Raw genomic sequence first — 16267 nt, 5'->3', positions numbered from 1 at the left:
TAAAAAAATTCAAAAATGCAGTTTGGACTGGCGCCCTCAGGAGGAAGTTAGACAAAACGTACATCTGGGTTTCTTACCCCCCCAGACTTGGTCTGTATCTCATTATTTTCGCTCCATCATTTGTATATATGTTTATATTGAATGCAATCTGCACTTTACATGATGATATAAATACTATATAATGCGATTGTTGTGCAACATGTTGGTATGGCTATGATATAGGGATGATGACTTGTTAGTCACCCTTGTGATTCTTGTCCATTGTGCGATATCCTATATACACTTCTTTTGACTTTACCCAGTATCTTCCTACCACTGTGGTTATGTGCCACCCGTTATTTATGGTGTTGGGTGGGCTATATTAGACCTGGACTTTGGGAGGTGGACTTTGTCCAAATTGTAAGTCCAAATTGCATTTTATGTTGAAATAAAGGAATGTGCATTATTACACGTTGGTATTTGGTGTTCTACTGTAGTTTAGGCAACACTCCTCTTGGTTCCTGGGAAAAATATATGCAAATTAGAATGTCTAACATCAGATGGCAACAGAAAGAATTACCTCTCTCATCCTTCTGGTCTTTCTCACATAAAAGATAAAGCAATTCTTTCTGATGCCAGTTGATGTGAGACATGCTAATTTGCACATATTTTTTCCAAGAAACCAAGTGGAGCATTGCCTAGCCTACAATAGTCATCACATATACTAACTGGTCTCCATTATAGAAATAGTACCCAGCGAGAGGTCCCCCCCAAGACATCTCAACTAGAAAGGATGATTCATCTGCTTTGCTCTGATAAAGGGATTTTGTTCTGGATAGAACTATTTGCAGATATGAAGCTGGCTTACCTGTTTTGCTAGAAAGCCTGTTTAAAAAGCTGAGCAATGATTTGTAGGCAATGCTGTAGTTGTAAAACACTCAGCATTTTAAATTATTATGGAAAGAAAGCTGAATTGCACAGGTTTTTCGTGTACCAGGAATTCAATCCTTTCTGGGTAACTACTCTTTAACCGAGGTGAGCAAAGAAACTTTTCTTGGCTGCATACAAGGCCTTGGTAAGGGTACTATTTCTTTTTATGCCTGGTGCAGAGTATGCATGACATGTATCGTCAATGTTACTCTAGGATTTTGGGAAAAATATATGCAAATTAGCACATCTAACATCTCCTGGCATCAGACAGGCTTATTGAATATCTTTCCCAGAAACCCAGAGGGGCATTGCCTGGCCTTCAATACTCTACACATAATAGGCAGTCTCCGTAACAACAAAGAATAATCCCCAGAGAACGTATATATATATATATATATATATATATATATATATATATATAGCCAAGAAACCCAGAATAGTATACTAGGTGCTCTCTCATTTTTTAAAAAAAATTGGCAAACCAAATTTTAAAAGGTCTGCTCATCTCTAATATACATATTTAAGTCTCAAATAATAAAACAAGCAGACAAATAAGTTTTATATTTTATTAAAATATGTTCTGTAAAGGTGCAACTGAGCAATTTGTACATAACAGACATACAGTCATAGTACTGCTCCACTTCCGCACATCCAATAAATAGTTTTTTGCAATTAAAAAAATCATGGACAGTGGACTGTGATTGTTTCCATGTTGAAAAAGTTGAAACTTATCAAAACCACAGACAGGACTTTTCGTTATAGCCCGATCATATGGCATTTTATTCAAAAGTACTTTCGGATTTATTCATACCATAACTATATGGCCAAAAGCATGTGGACACTGCAATGGGTAGGACTAAAACACCTAAATAAGGAGCAAACAGTTCAACCAGAGCCGTGTAACCATATGTGGCACTCCTTTTTTCAATTTGTGACATTGGGTGGGTGGTTGAAGCAAGTGGCAAGTATACACTGTAGTCATCTGTTGCATCACCTCAAGCTGCCTTTGAAAGTGGCAGAACGGTGTCTCAAAAATGTAATGAAATGGGTTTCCATGGCCAAACACCTGCACACAAGTCTAAGATCACCATGTACAAAGCAGAGCTTAGTGTCAGCTGGAGTAGTGTAAAGCACACTGCCACCACTGGACTCTGGAGCAGTGGAAAAGTGTTCTCCGGAATCATGTAATTTAGGATTGGCGGAGAACAAGAGAACATTACTTACAGGAATGAATAATGTCTACTATAAAATGTACTATACGATAAAACTTGCAAGCCAGATTTTGACACATCAGAAATGAATAGGCACAAATTCCCAAAGACTCACTCTAAAATTCATGAAAAGCCTTTCCAGAAGAATAGAGGCTGCTATAGCAGGGAAAGGGGGCCCAATACCAAAGGGGTTGTCCACGTTCAATAAGAGCTCAGGCCACCCCTGTAAATGATCTATAATATAACTAAAGAAGAGATACTTACATCTTTTCTCACATTGTTTTCCAGTGCTGCACTCTGGTCCTGCCAAAGGTATCTGTGCAGCCAATCATCAGTACACAGGACCAGTAACTGCCTGCAGTGTTGACCTGTATGCACAGAACATTACCGCTGCAGCCAGGGAATCAACTGTAGCCTGGAGGACCGATGCGGCAGGGGAGAAAAGAGGTATCACCTATTTTGTCATTTCAGACCATTTACAGGGGCTAACCTCGTTTTTCTTGAACTCCGACAACACCTTTACCACCCATAGTATTGGAATAGAGTGTCCTGCAAGGTCATACAGGTTATGTTGCAGTATCGAACTACTTTTGGCCAACAGGATTGTTGCTGTAATGCCACTGTGGTAAAAAACTGAATCCAGCAAGAGGCAGGCTACATATTTATATCTTGTCAAAAAAACAAGTTCCAGGTAGATTTTTTTACCATAAAAAATAGCACATCAATAGGTCTGTGAAGGTTCTCATTTATCCAGGTCATGGTATATCTGTAAAGAATAAATCAAGGCAACTGGACTTACTGTAGATTTCTTGACAACGTTTCACTCGTTCTTCCAACGAGCTTTCTCAATTCTGAGTGACTGTGCAAGAATTCTCTGGGAATAAATATGTAACTGAATCAACATCTGGTAATTATACCCAGCATGGGGTCAGAGGTCATTATACCCAGCATGGGGTCAAAGGTGTTGATTCTATTATCCTAATTGGAGTCAGTAGGTGATAATAAACTCCCAGAAAAGGGTGTCAAGACAGCATTGTATGTGGCAGACAATAGATGTCTAACCCCCCCGCCTCTATTCATGCTTGGTTTCTCCATTTTTACGTAGATGGCCTCCTTCACACCTCGTTTGTACCAATCGGCCTCCTTGTCCAAAACACGTACTTAACTGTCTTCAAAGGTGTGACCTGTTTCTTTTAGATGTAAGTACACGGCTAAATCTTGACCAGAGGTTTTGGCTCTTCTATGCTGAGCCATACGCTGATGTAGTTGTTGTTTTGTTTCGCCGATACACAGTTCTGAGCATTCCTCATTGCACTGGACTGCGTACTATTGTCTGCCACATACAATGCTGTCTTGACACCTTTTTCTGGGAGGTCATTATCACCTACTGACTCCAATTAGGATAATGGAATCCACACCTTTGACCCCATGCTGGGTATAATGACCTCTGACCCCACCCTGGGTATAGTTACCAGATGTTGATTCAGTTACATATTTATTCCCAGAGAATTCTTGTACAGTCACTCAGAATTGAGAAAGCTCGTTGGAAGAACGAGTGAAACGTTTTCAAGAAATCTACAGTAAGTCCAGTTGCCTTGATTTATTCTTTACAGATAGCACATCAATAGGTGAACTTGGTCTTCATTATCTCCTATGACATTTAACACCAAAGATGAAATGCTATAGACCTTAAAATCATTTACGGTATTTCTGAACAGTTTTTAAGTCTATATAAAATTTGAGTATCATACAGTCCTTTCATTTACATTTCAAAGACATATTAAATTAAGGCAGAGGTGAGTATCCTAAATCAGACTAAGATGTCAGAAAACATTTATTATTATTACTCCTTAGGCATGTAAGAACAGCAGAGAAAACTAGGACATCAGGTGGGCCAAGATGATTTACTAGTTCAAAAGTGATCCTCCTCCTCATACATTCCTGAGATTAAGAGTGTCCAATGCACAGAACCTCAAAGAAGGCAGGACATTCTCTTCACAGTCTCCATTAGATCCAAAATACTAATCACTCATTTTCCTCAGAACTTGTTAATGGAGTCAGTTGCTCTTTGGTGATCAGCAGACCCTTCTCAAATAGCATACTGGCTACGGCAAGCTGAAATACAAATCAAATAATGAATTAATAAAAGCAGTGTTACTATATTCTCTTATTTTATATGCTGTTTTAGTATGTGCCCCCACCCAAAAAAAAAAGCTGGTGGATTCAAATATCTAGCCTTCATGGCTTCCACTGAAATAAAAACTCAGGTTTCCATAGGTAGGAGATTGGGGTCTACAAGGTTATGGCCAAGGCCACTTAAAGGGGTATTACTGTTATGACAAGTTATCCCCGGAATACCCCTTTTAATCATCGGTTCAGCGAAAAAGTAATCGTTTAAGGCCTCCTGCACACGATAGTGTCCATATTGTGGTCCCCAAATCAGAGATTCGCAAAACACGGATACCTTCTGTGTATAATCTGCATTTTTCTCACTCCTAAATTACAAAATACAGTCATGTGTATGAAGCCATAGAGGCATGTAGCAACACCCATTAGTAATAAGCGAACATGTCTACCTTGTCATCCAGGTCTCCACGGGGAATGCTTTCTACAGTCACATAATGAGGATAACAGTGGAGAAGATATTCTATTACTTCCACATGCTGCAATGGAAAAAGTTGTTATTGACAACACAAAGAGTCAGGATTTAAAAAATTCAGACTACAATCAAAGGCAATGCAGTGACGGCTATTACACGCTCGCACTCGTGACCATGACTCCAGCATATGTAAGAAGCCCGAGAAGCAGATTCTCTTACCTCAGCATTCACTTCAATAGACTTTGGCGCCTCCTGGTGGTACACTCTGGAATTATCTGTCGAGTAATACAATACACAGGCTTCTCCCTCACTACACAACCTGCAGAGAAGCAAAGATTGGGGTAAATTTCATAAATGCAGTGTGTATATCACAGACATGCATGACTTTCTAATCTCCTGCACAAATAACTAGATTCCATCAATACTACTCAGCTGTCTGCAAATTATTTGAAAAGTTCCATGTTGGCCCTTCCAACCACAAAGCTAAACTAATGTGTGTCCCTAGAACACATCTGAACAGGTACCTACACAAGGAAGCAGCAACATAAGGCAAAACAGTCCATAACCACTTTAAGCTCCCTGCGATGCTAGGGAGGCTCGTCCATTATAGGGGTTGGACCTTTAAAAAGGTCAATATACTCCAACTCTGAGGGCAGCATAAGGTAGTGACAGGCACTATGATTTCAGTGGTCTGTCACTAAAGGGTTGTGCCACTAATAAAACCTATTCTCTATCCTTTAGGCAACATTCACACGACCGTATGTGTTTTGCAGTCCGCAAATTCCGGATCAGCAAAACATGGATACGGCTGTGTGAATGTAGCCGGCCCTATGATAGAAATGCCTATTCTTGCCCGAGATTGCGGACAAGAATAGGACATGCTCTATCTTTTTTGCGGAACGGATCTACGGATGCGGACAGCACATTGTGTGCTGTCCGCATCTTTTGCGGCCCCATTGAAATGAGTGGGTCCGCACCCGTTCCGCAAAATTGCGGAACGGATGCGGAGCCAAAAATACGGTCGTGTGAATGCACCCTTAAACAGTAGTGGAGTTCTTTCACACGGTGGTGCGCTATACACGCAACTTACAAAAAGATACATGGGATTTAAAGAACAAAAGGGGCCCATTTCCAGGACTGGGTGAGAATCCAGAGCAGGTAAAAGATTAAATCGTTCTTCTGGAAGGAACCATTTAGACAAATACATTGTTCCTGTTTTGTGCCCATTATTTCAGACCATTTATATGCCAAGATGTCAATATGAAATCAGAGACATCTCCTAAATTAGGCCATCTAATAGCAATATTTCCTGCCTTATACATAAATAATTCAATCACTATAGTGAAATCAATGCATACAAAGTAAAATACTGCACAGAAAATCCTGAGCCATTCGTGGGCAGCATTTTTGCTATATTTTAATTATAGAAACTGGCACAGTCTCCAGCTTGACATTCTCAAATGATCCAACTGTAGTATATGAGACTATATGAAACTTTGTAATATATACTGTATATCTTATTAGTTAGAAGTGGCCACAAGTCTGTTGCTATCCTTTCCCTGCCTGCGGGCTCTGTGCAGGAGACCTATGCACCGTGAAAATGCAGTACAATCTGCAGGCAGCGTGTTATAGAGCAGGAGGAGCTGAGCAGATTGATATAAAGCTGTGGGAAAAGACCCAGTATCATTTGTATTTCATTCACTTAAATCTTTCGGAGCTCAGTAGCCATGAGGGCAGTCTTATCAGTGAGTGACAGCTTCCCGTGTCCGAGTACGTACACCGAGAAAGCCGTCAATCACTGAGAGGACCACCCACATGGCTACTGAGCTCAAAATGAGGAGGCTTTTAAATATATGAATTTAAAGTTTTCCCATAACATCATATATCAATCTGTTTAGTTCCTCCAGCTCTATACCATGCTGCCTGCAAGACTGTACTGCATTTTCATGGTGGCAGGTTCTCTTTAAAGGGATTATCCGGGAATATTGATGACCTATCCTCAGAATAGGTCATCTTTATAAGAATGGCAGAGGTCTGACACCCTAGACCAGGCATCCTCAAACTGCAGGCCTCCAGCTGTTGTAAAACTACAACTCCCACAATGCCCTGCTGTAGGCAGACACCTGTAGGCTGTCTGGGCATGCTAGGAGTTGTAGTTTTGCAACAGCTGGAGGGCCGCAGTTTGAGGATGCCTGCCCTAGACCCCCGCCGATCAGATGTTCAAAGAGGCTACAGCGCTTAGGCCTTTAGTCACTTCACATCAGTCACGCGGCCTAGGTGCAGCTCAGTCCCATTCAAGTCACACGGCGGTGTGCTTGGTAAGCAGTGAGGACGCCGCAGCGTTCACCGGAGCTCCGGTAAGCACAGCAGCCTCTTTAAACAGCTGATCAGTGGGGGTGCCGGGAGTCAGACCCCAAGTGATCTAATATTCTGAGGATAGGTCTTCAATATAGAGTTTCCAGATAACCCCTTTAAGAGCCAAAAGGTGGGACAGGATTGTGTCATGGGAGAGAAAAAAGGCTTTCTATATCCAAACCTGTCAGTCATTCTTACGATGATCGGGCCAATTACAGGGAACGAATGTGGTGATGAGCCGACAAGCTCATTTATCAGCCATTCGTTGTACTGATGTAATTGTATTATCCAGCTGGAGTAACGGCCCTCTTTGCAGGAACACCCACCAGAAATATTGGTAGGCACCAACAGATGTTCTCAGTCCAATCATTGCTATTGCTTGCCCCACTCACACTGGAACAATTTTTCATGAATTGGGCAAAAACTGTATGCAAAGTGCAGCTAGAGCAGTAAAACAGGACAATAAAGGCAGGAAATCTTGCAGTCTCCACACAGATGTGACATGGGCTGAAAAAGCGCTGACTGCTTTGGTTTTAATTATTTGCTTGAAGGAAAATGTAGATCACCTAGAATGGTTGCTACAAGGTTAATTATTGGTTTCAAGAGGGTGTTCTGTGTCACCAACATCATATCTGCGGGGGTCTGACTCCAGGTACACTCATGTGAGCGCCACGTCCTCTTCACTGTTTACCTGTACACCGTCTAGATTGTAATGGCGGTGCAGTGTAATTACAGAATATGCAATCGGCTGTGATTACAATACACTGAAGAGGATGCAGCGCTAGCGCAGCGGCCTCCTTAAACAGTTAATCTGCAGGGGTGCTGGGAGTTGGACCCCAGCAGATCTGATATTGATAACCTATTCTGAAGACAAGACATCAATATCATGACACTGCACAACCCCTTGGCTACATGCACACAAATGTTGTTAGTTTCAGTGTCCGTTCCTTTTTTTTGTGGATAGGATGCAGACCCATTCATTTCAATGGGTCCGTAAAAAATGCGGACAGCACACCATGTGCTGTCCGCATCAGTATGTCCGTTCCGTAGCCCCGCAAAAAAAAATAGAACATGTCCTATTCTTGTCCTTTTTTTTTTTTATAGCAAAAATCATTTTTATTGATTTTAAATAAAACTAGCAATAAAATACACAATGACCAAGATCCTGTCAGTCATTTACATGGACAGAAACTTGATGCAATGACATTACAGAGTAATACAAAGATTTTGTTAGATAACAAATTTAACTTAATTGAAGGAATTGGAAGAATGCCGTTTTGGGTAGGCCAAACTCTTCCTGAAGTTCAGTAAAAGATTTAAACACTCCATGAGATTGAATTTGGTCCAAAGAGAGTATGCCCCTCTCCTCCCATGGGGAAAAGCCTTCCAGCCTGAATATTTCTGGTAGCTGGGGGTTTCGCCATATTGGCGTAATGTCATTGAATTCTGTCAGATTCGTTAATTCTTTAAATTTTGCCCAAACCTTGGCCAAAAGGGAAAATGTGGGAAGTTTTTTACCCAGAGGTTGATGCCTACTTATTTCCAACGAGGCAATAGGCACTTTTTGTTTCATAGTCTGGGCAACAATATCAGCTGAAGGGTCTAAATTAGTTGTATTAATCCATCCCCTAACGTGTTGTAATTGTGCACCTATGTAATAGGACCATAGGTTCGGGAGAGATAGGCCGCCCTCTTCCTTACTTTTTTGGAGTGTTTCTATGCAAATTTTCGGTTGTTTCTTTTTCCATATCAGTGATCTAAAAATCCCCTGAATCTTATAGAAAATCCTTTGTGGGATCCATACCGGTGAATTGTGTAATATATATAATAGTCGTGGCATGAATATCATTAAGTAAGTTACAACGGCCAATTACCGTAAGGGGTAGTTTGCACCAAACATTAGTTAGCAATTAATGGCTCTAGATTCAGTTTTATGTATTCAGATGGTATCGGTGTTATCATCACCCCTAAGTATTTGAATTGAGTGGTCAGCTGCAAGGGAATACGAGTGAGGTCCAATTGTGGTGGGGTAGGATCCAATGGGAGAATTGTGGATTTGTCCCAGTTTATTCTTAGTCCAGAGTATTTCCCAAAATCGGTAATTTCGTGCATTATGGGGTCTATAGACTCCTGTAGATCTCCCACATACAATAATAAATAGTCTGCGTATAACGAGACTCTTTCATCTCGGGGCCCTATTGGAAATCCCTTCCAGTTTGGGGAGGTACATAAAAGACAAGCTAGGGGCTCAATTGCTATTGCAAATAGTAGGGGAGATAAGGGGCAACCCGGCTGTGTGCCCCTATGTAAATGAAATTGATTAGAAAGTATCCCGTTTGCCCTAATCCTTGCTAGCGGGGAGTTATACAGCAATTTGACCCAAGAGACAAATCCCGGTCTAAAGCCCATGACTTCCAAAACCTTCCATAGGTATTCCCATTCCCATCAAAAGCCTTTGCAGGGTCTAAGGAAATTATTGCCCGGCAACCCCTGGTATTTAATGGCCTCTGGATATTCAGGAATAATCGACGAAGATTACTGGCCGTGCTCCTATCTGGCATGAAGCTCGTCTGATCCTTATGTATTAAAGGAGTGATTACTTTATTAAGCCGGTTGGCCAATACTTTGGCTAGAAGTTTTTTTATATCATTTGATAGGAGAGAAATGGGTATATAGGAGTCAGGTCTTATTGGGTCCTTATTGGGTTTTGGAATAACCACCACTATTCGCCTCCCTCATAGATGTAGGTAATTATTAAAAGGTCTCTAAAAGATGCGGGAGGAGACGGTCTCGATACAGTTTAAAAAATTCCCCGGGCAACCCATCCGAACCTGGGGCCTTTTAATTAGGGAAGGAGCTCAAAGCTACTTCCAATTCCTCCAAATAAGGGGTTCATCCAGGTATGCAGCAGATTCTAGGGACAATTTAGGGATTGATATTCGCCCAAGATACTCCTTTATACAGTCCTGATCAAAAGTTTAAGACCACTTGAAAAATGGCAAAAAAATCATATTTAGCATGGCTGGATCTTCACAAGGTTCCAAGTAGAGCTTCAACATGCAACAAGAAGAAATGAGAGTGAGACAAAACATTTTTAGACATTCAATTTAATGAAAACAACGAATAAACTGAAACAGGCTGTTTTTCAGCTGATCAAAATTTTAGGGCCACATGCCTTTAAAAGGCCAAATCTGTGCAAAGATGTGGATTCATTGTCATTTTCTGTCAGGTAGTCACACGTTGTGATGGCAAAAAAAACCTCTCCCTTTTTGAACGTGGTCGGGTTGTTGAACTGCATAAGCAGGGTCTCTCACAGAGCGCCATCGCTGCTGAGGTGGGACGCAGTAAGACAGTCATTTGGAATTTCTTAAATGATCCTGAGGGTTATGGAACAAAAAAGTCAAGTGGAAGACCCAAAAAAAATGTCCTCAGCACTGAGCCGGAGGATCCAATTGGCTGTCCGTCAAGACACTGGACGATCCTCGACCCAAATTAAGGCCCTTACTGGTGCTGACTGCAGCCCCATAACCATCAGACGGCATCTGAGACTGAAGGGCTTCAAAAACAAAAAACGTCTTCAAAGACCTCGTCTCCTTGAACACCACAGAACTGCTCGTTTGGACTTTGCAAGAGAGCGCCAAACATGGGACATTCAAAAGGTGGAAGAAAGTTTTATTCTCTGATGAGAAAAAAATTTAACCTTGATGGTCCTGATGGTTTCCAATGTTACTGGCATGACAAGCAGATCCCACCTGAGATGTTTTCTACGCTACAGTGGAGGGGGCGCCATAATGGTCTGGGGTGCTTTTTCCTTCAGTGGAACAATGGAGCTTCAGGAAGTGCAGGGGCGTCAAACGGCCGCTGGCTATGTCCAGATGTTGCAGAGAGCATTCCTCATGACTGAGGCCCTCGTCTGTGTGGTAACGACTGGGTTTTTCAACAGGACAACGCTACAGTACACAATGCCCGCAGGACAAGGGACTTCTTCCAGGAGAAGAACATCACTCTTTTGGCCCATCCTGCGTGTTCCCCTTATCTTAATCCAATTGAGAACCTTTGGGGATGGATGGCAAGGGAAGTTTACAAAAATGGACAACAGTTCCAGACAGTAGATGGCCTTCGTGCGGCCGTCTTCACCACTTGGAGAAATGTTCCCACTCACCTCATGGAAACGCTTGCATCAAGCATGCCGAAACGAATTTTTGAAGTGATAAACAATAACGGTGGAGCTACTCATTACTGAGTTCATGTTTGGAAGTTGGATTTCTGTTTTGGGGGGGGGGGGGGGTTTAGTTTTTTTTTGGAGGTGTGGTCCTAAACTTTTGATCAGCTGAAAAACAGCCTGTTTCAGTTTATTCGTTGTTTTCATTAAATTGAATGCTCAAAAAATGTTTCGTCTCACTCCGATTTCTTCTTGTTGCATGTTGAAGCTCTACTTGGAACCTTGTTAAGATCCAGCCATGCTAAATATGATTTTTTGCCATTTTTCAAGTGGTCTTAAACTTTTGATCAGGACTGTATCATATCGTTCCATGGTCATTTTAGAAGAATATAATTCCTTATAATATTTATGGAATGTATCAAGGATTACTGAATTTTCCACCGAGAGTGCCCCATCCATGGTTCTAATTGTTGCTATTCTGGACGCACCCTCTTGTGACTGGACGACTCTGGCCAGTAGACTACCCGTACTCTCCCCTGCCTCAAAATATTTTTGTTTGATGAAAAAACATTTATTGTCTGCTATATGCAGTAAATGGTCAGATAGTGTAGATTGTGCATTTTTCCATACCATTTCAGATTGCTGGGAGGGTGTACTGATCTACAATTGCTCAATCCTTGTCACTTCCTGCTGTATAGCTTTGGCGAGTTCCCTAGTTTTAATTTTGCGTCTATTAATTTTCTGGATATAAAGGCCTCTTACATATGCTTTCATAGCGTCCCATATTGTCCCTATAGCTGCTGATCCTTTATTGAGATTGAAAAATTATTTTATTTGGTTCGTTAGGGGGTCTTCCTCGTCTAATAGCTGTATCCAGAAGGGATTGAGTTTCCAGAGCACTGAACCACAGCACCCTCTCATTTCCAAACCTCAATTCTATATTGATAGGTGAATGATCAGAGAGGCAGCGCGGTAGGTATTCTATAATAGAGATATAGGATAGTGCTTCTAGAGACCCAATGGGTAAATCTATTCTGGATAGGGACCCATGAGACGCAGAAAAGCAGGAATACTGCCGTTCCTGGGGGTATCTAGTTCTCCACAAGTCATGCAGGTCCAGTTCTCTGAGTAACTTTGCCAATGAAGTCTCACCAGTATTTGTTAGGTTAGGAGGCAGCGGAAATTTTTCCAAAGAAGGATCTAAATATTTGTTAAAATCACCCAGTATTGGCACCTGTGGCCCCTGAGATACCCATGACATTACCTTCCTTATGGCGCCGCAGGAGTATGGCGGCGATTCTTGTCCGTTTTAGGCATTGTTACAATGGATCCGCAAAAAAAAAGGCTGGCATAAGGATGTCATGTGTTTTTTTTTTTGCGGATCCGCTACAAAGAGACACGTAAAATAATATCAATGATCCTTCACCCTCTCCAGTAATTTTTTGAAAACTGGAAAGACTGACCTTGCTACCCCGCCTCTCAGAAATCGTACTGGTGTGTCCTTCTCAAGTTGTATGATGCCGTCTTTCACTTCTCCATTTTCCCATCTGGCTGGAGCTCCATGTACACTTTGGTCTCTCTCAGCTGCAAGGGAGACATACATAATGGGGGTGAAGATTCCTGGGTATGCCCGTCAGAATCAGCAGTGCAGTGCGAACTATCACTTAGTGCACATATCTGTTGGAATATGGTGCAGGTTGCTCCTGGCGATATTAATTTATCTAAACAGAGATGCAGTAGTAAACGTTCACTGACCAGCCTCAGACTCTTGGTCGGAGAAATACATCAGGAGAATTCTCAAAAAAACAAATTTTACATTGTACAGTTAAAGAGGTTGTGCAGCGATTTATATAGATAACCTATCCTCGGGATAGGCCATCAATATCTGATCGGCGTGGGTCCGACACCTCTGCCAATCAGCTATTTGACAAGGAGGCAGCGCTTCTCGGTCATTACATTGTGGAGCGGCGGCATAATGTAATTTCAAGCACTTGCTCCATTCAAGTGACGAAGTGCAGTGTAATGAACAGGAGCTCGCATGGGGCGCTGCTTCCTCTTCAAACAGTTGATCGGCAGCGGTGAGAGGTGTCGGACCCCGGCCAATCAGATATTGATGACCTATCATGACGATAAGTCATCAATATAAATCACTGCACAACCGTTTTAACTGTATGGTGATGCATTTCATCCTGAGTGAGACCAAAACATTGTCCTTTGTTGGCTAAATGTGGGCCTATGGCTACGTTCAGTGAATGTGCTTCTCCAGAGTATATGCCAAACTAGTTCACTGAATGCAATGTAGACATCGCCTTACTTAGCGAGCCTTGAAAGCCAGACCACCGGTTTACCTACTTTTGTCATTACCTTCATTTTATTTACTGTAATTATACTAGAAAACTGCCTGCACCAGTACACCTCCCCAAATGGACCCATCTACAATAACAAGGGCAGACAACAAAAGTGAATAAATTGCTCATAGTAACGTGACTAGAGAATTGGCTTTTATTTTTCCCTCCAGTGTGGAATAGAAAATAAGGGTGCTTTCACACACTGCAGATTTTGTTGCAGAAAAGTTATAGATTAGACGCAGTTTCATTCTTTGCACTGGAAAGGGTGAAACCCGCAGTATAAATTGACATGCTGTAGATTTAAAATCTGCAGGTCAGTTTCTACTGTTCACTCTGCTGGTACTGTACTCTGCCGTACGAAAAACAGTCACTTGTGAAACCAGCCTTAGAGTTTTTTTTCCCCGGCTATGACGCTCTGCACTGCGTTTGGACATCGCTACAGCCAGGGAGAGGGAGACGCCCATTGAGAAACCCTGGAGTCTCCTCCTCATTGTTCCGATGCTCAGTATTAGCATACTGAGTGGGAGAAATCCAGCGGGGCACAGCGGCGCATATTTTTTTTAAATCAGCAAGTACAGGTATATATCTGTCCCATAGCGCTGTGTGCTTTTATTGTGTTTAAAAAATAATTTTATAGATATGTAAATGAGCCTTGTAAGGAGCCCAAGGGGCTGTACTAACCTTCTTGGTGCCCAACCACGCCCCCTGTGAAGGAGCCCAGCACCACCTGTGTCCTCCGAATCTCCTCCTAGCTCACAGTTAGATCGCCATAATCTCGCGATGCGCAATGCCAATATAGTGTTCCTTCCCTGTGCTGGCATCAGCCTCAGGGAAGGAACTGCGCATCGCGAGATTACAGCGATCTAGCTGTGAGCAAGGAGATTCGGAGGACACAGGCGGTGCTGGGCTCCTTCATAGGGGGTGTGGCTGGGCTCCAGAATGGTTAGTGCAGCCCCTTGGGCTCCTTACCAGGCTCATTTACATATCTATAAAATCATTTTTTACACTCAATAAAACCACACAGGACAGGTATATTGCGGACATGCTAGCGGCGATCTAGCCGTGCATGTCCGCAACTCTAAAAGCCAAAACGAGGTGACAATCCCTTTAACAAAATTAACTCTTAATTCCTAAGAGCAATTCCTCAAAATAATAGGGCAGATTTACTAATCCTATAGATCTGTGATGGCTAACCTCCGGAACTCCAGCTGTGGTAAAACTACAACTCCCAAGATGCACACTTGCTTGGCTGTTCTTAGAACTCCATAAAAATGAATGGAGTATGCTGGGAGTTGTAGTTTCACCACAGCTGGAGTGCCGGAGGTTAGCCGTCACCGCTATAGATGGTGTAATCTTAGACCGGCTGTGTAGACCTGCATCGGATTTATCACAGGGGCTCCGGCTGGATGATAAATCTGGTAACTTTATACCCCCAACTGGGTGGCCTAGTTTGAGACAGAATTTTATGCCAGGGTTGTGGCCTAATTTTTGCACAAAATGTGGCACATTAGGCTACCCCTATTTTCCCATGAGGCCACATCCCTTTTCAATTAAGTCATGCCTCCTTGTCAGACTAGGTGCAGTAACATTTTAGTGAAATTTATGCCAAAATCTAGGTGCACTCACATTAGTAAATGTGAGCTCCTCCAATAAACTTTTTAAAAAACATAAGCAATACACCACACCACCATAGAATTAAAACTCTAGAGAAACACAATACATTTTACGAAAAAAAAAAACATGACCAGATCATACCAGGTGTCAGTACAGGAGGTAAGCAATCATGCAGGAATGCCTTAGCCTTCTGATCCACCGCAGCATCGACCGGCGCATATTCTGCCAACTTTCTCATCAGCACCCGAGTTTTTTCTATGAAATTCTTTCTCCGCGGGTCCGACTATACGAAAAAACAAAACAAAAAAAAAAAACATAAAAGCTATTAAAATAACTGATAATGGAACCAGAAATAACAGATTAAAAGGAAATGGGACAGTCGCAGCACCAGCCGTGCATCCATTGTAAATCATTAGCAGTTTTCTCAAGGCCACGTTCACATTTCCAACCATTTTTTTGTATGTCCTCAGTGCAGACTATGCAGCTCCATAGTAACTACTAGCAAACAAATGGTGTGTGTTAGGGTCCTGCAGCCTCACATTTCTTCCATTTGTCCCCTACTGTGTGAAAATGTACATCTGGAATGTTACCCAGAAGACAAATAGAAGGGAATAGGACGCAGGATCAGACTACACTGAAATCCGCAAAGTCCTAGAGTTTTGGGAGTCAGAGGAGTTTTTAAAACACAGCATTCTCTGCAAACTACTTATTTCTTGCCACACAAGCGAGTTTTCCGTACGGGTGCAAAGCTTGAATTGAACGCACTGTACCCGCACTGAATCCTGACCCATTCGTTTCTATGGGTCTGTGTACATGAGCGTTTATTTTCATGCGTCACCTCTGCGTTACGTGAAAAAAAATCGCGAAAGAATGGAGCTTCCGTGAAAAACGCATTGCATCCGGATACAAAGCGTTTTTCACTGATGGTTGCTAGTAATTCTTCCGTTTTTTTTGACGCGCGTGAAAAATGAACCAAAATAAAAAGAACTGACAAAACTGACAACTTGCGTGCAAGACCTTTATTTTTTTCACTAAACAGACCCTGAGAGAATCCGTAAAGCTCGTGTGA

At 42.1% G+C, this 16267-nt stretch overlaps 1 protein-coding gene across 1 annotated transcript in view; it reads right to left on the bottom strand.

The window, feature by feature from the left end:
- Positions 1 to 3628: 3628 nt before the first annotated feature.
- RIOX1 (ribosomal oxygenase 1) overlaps positions 3629 to 16267 on the bottom strand; it is a 46259-nt gene continuing 33620 nt past the window's right edge. The window contains exons 11-15 of the mRNA XM_040429586.1: positions 15340 to 15481; positions 12700 to 12820; positions 4939 to 5038; positions 4697 to 4783; positions 3629 to 4235 (exon numbers count right to left, since the gene is read on the bottom strand). Coding sequence (XP_040285520.1) covers positions 4146 to 4235; positions 4697 to 4783; positions 4939 to 5038; positions 12700 to 12820; positions 15340 to 15481 — 540 coding nt within the window. The 3' untranslated portion in view covers positions 3629 to 4145. The remainder of the gene's footprint in view (positions 4236 to 4696; positions 4784 to 4938; positions 5039 to 12699; positions 12821 to 15339; positions 15482 to 16267) is intronic.

The sequence above is a fragment of the Bufo bufo genome, chromosome 4 (assembly GCF_905171765.1).
Source record: "Bufo bufo chromosome 4, aBufBuf1.1, whole genome shotgun sequence".
Lineage (NCBI taxonomy): Eukaryota > Metazoa > Chordata > Amphibia > Anura > Bufonidae > Bufo > Bufo bufo.
Note: the sequence above shows the minus strand (reverse complement) of the source record. Positions and strands in the feature narration are given on the sequence as shown.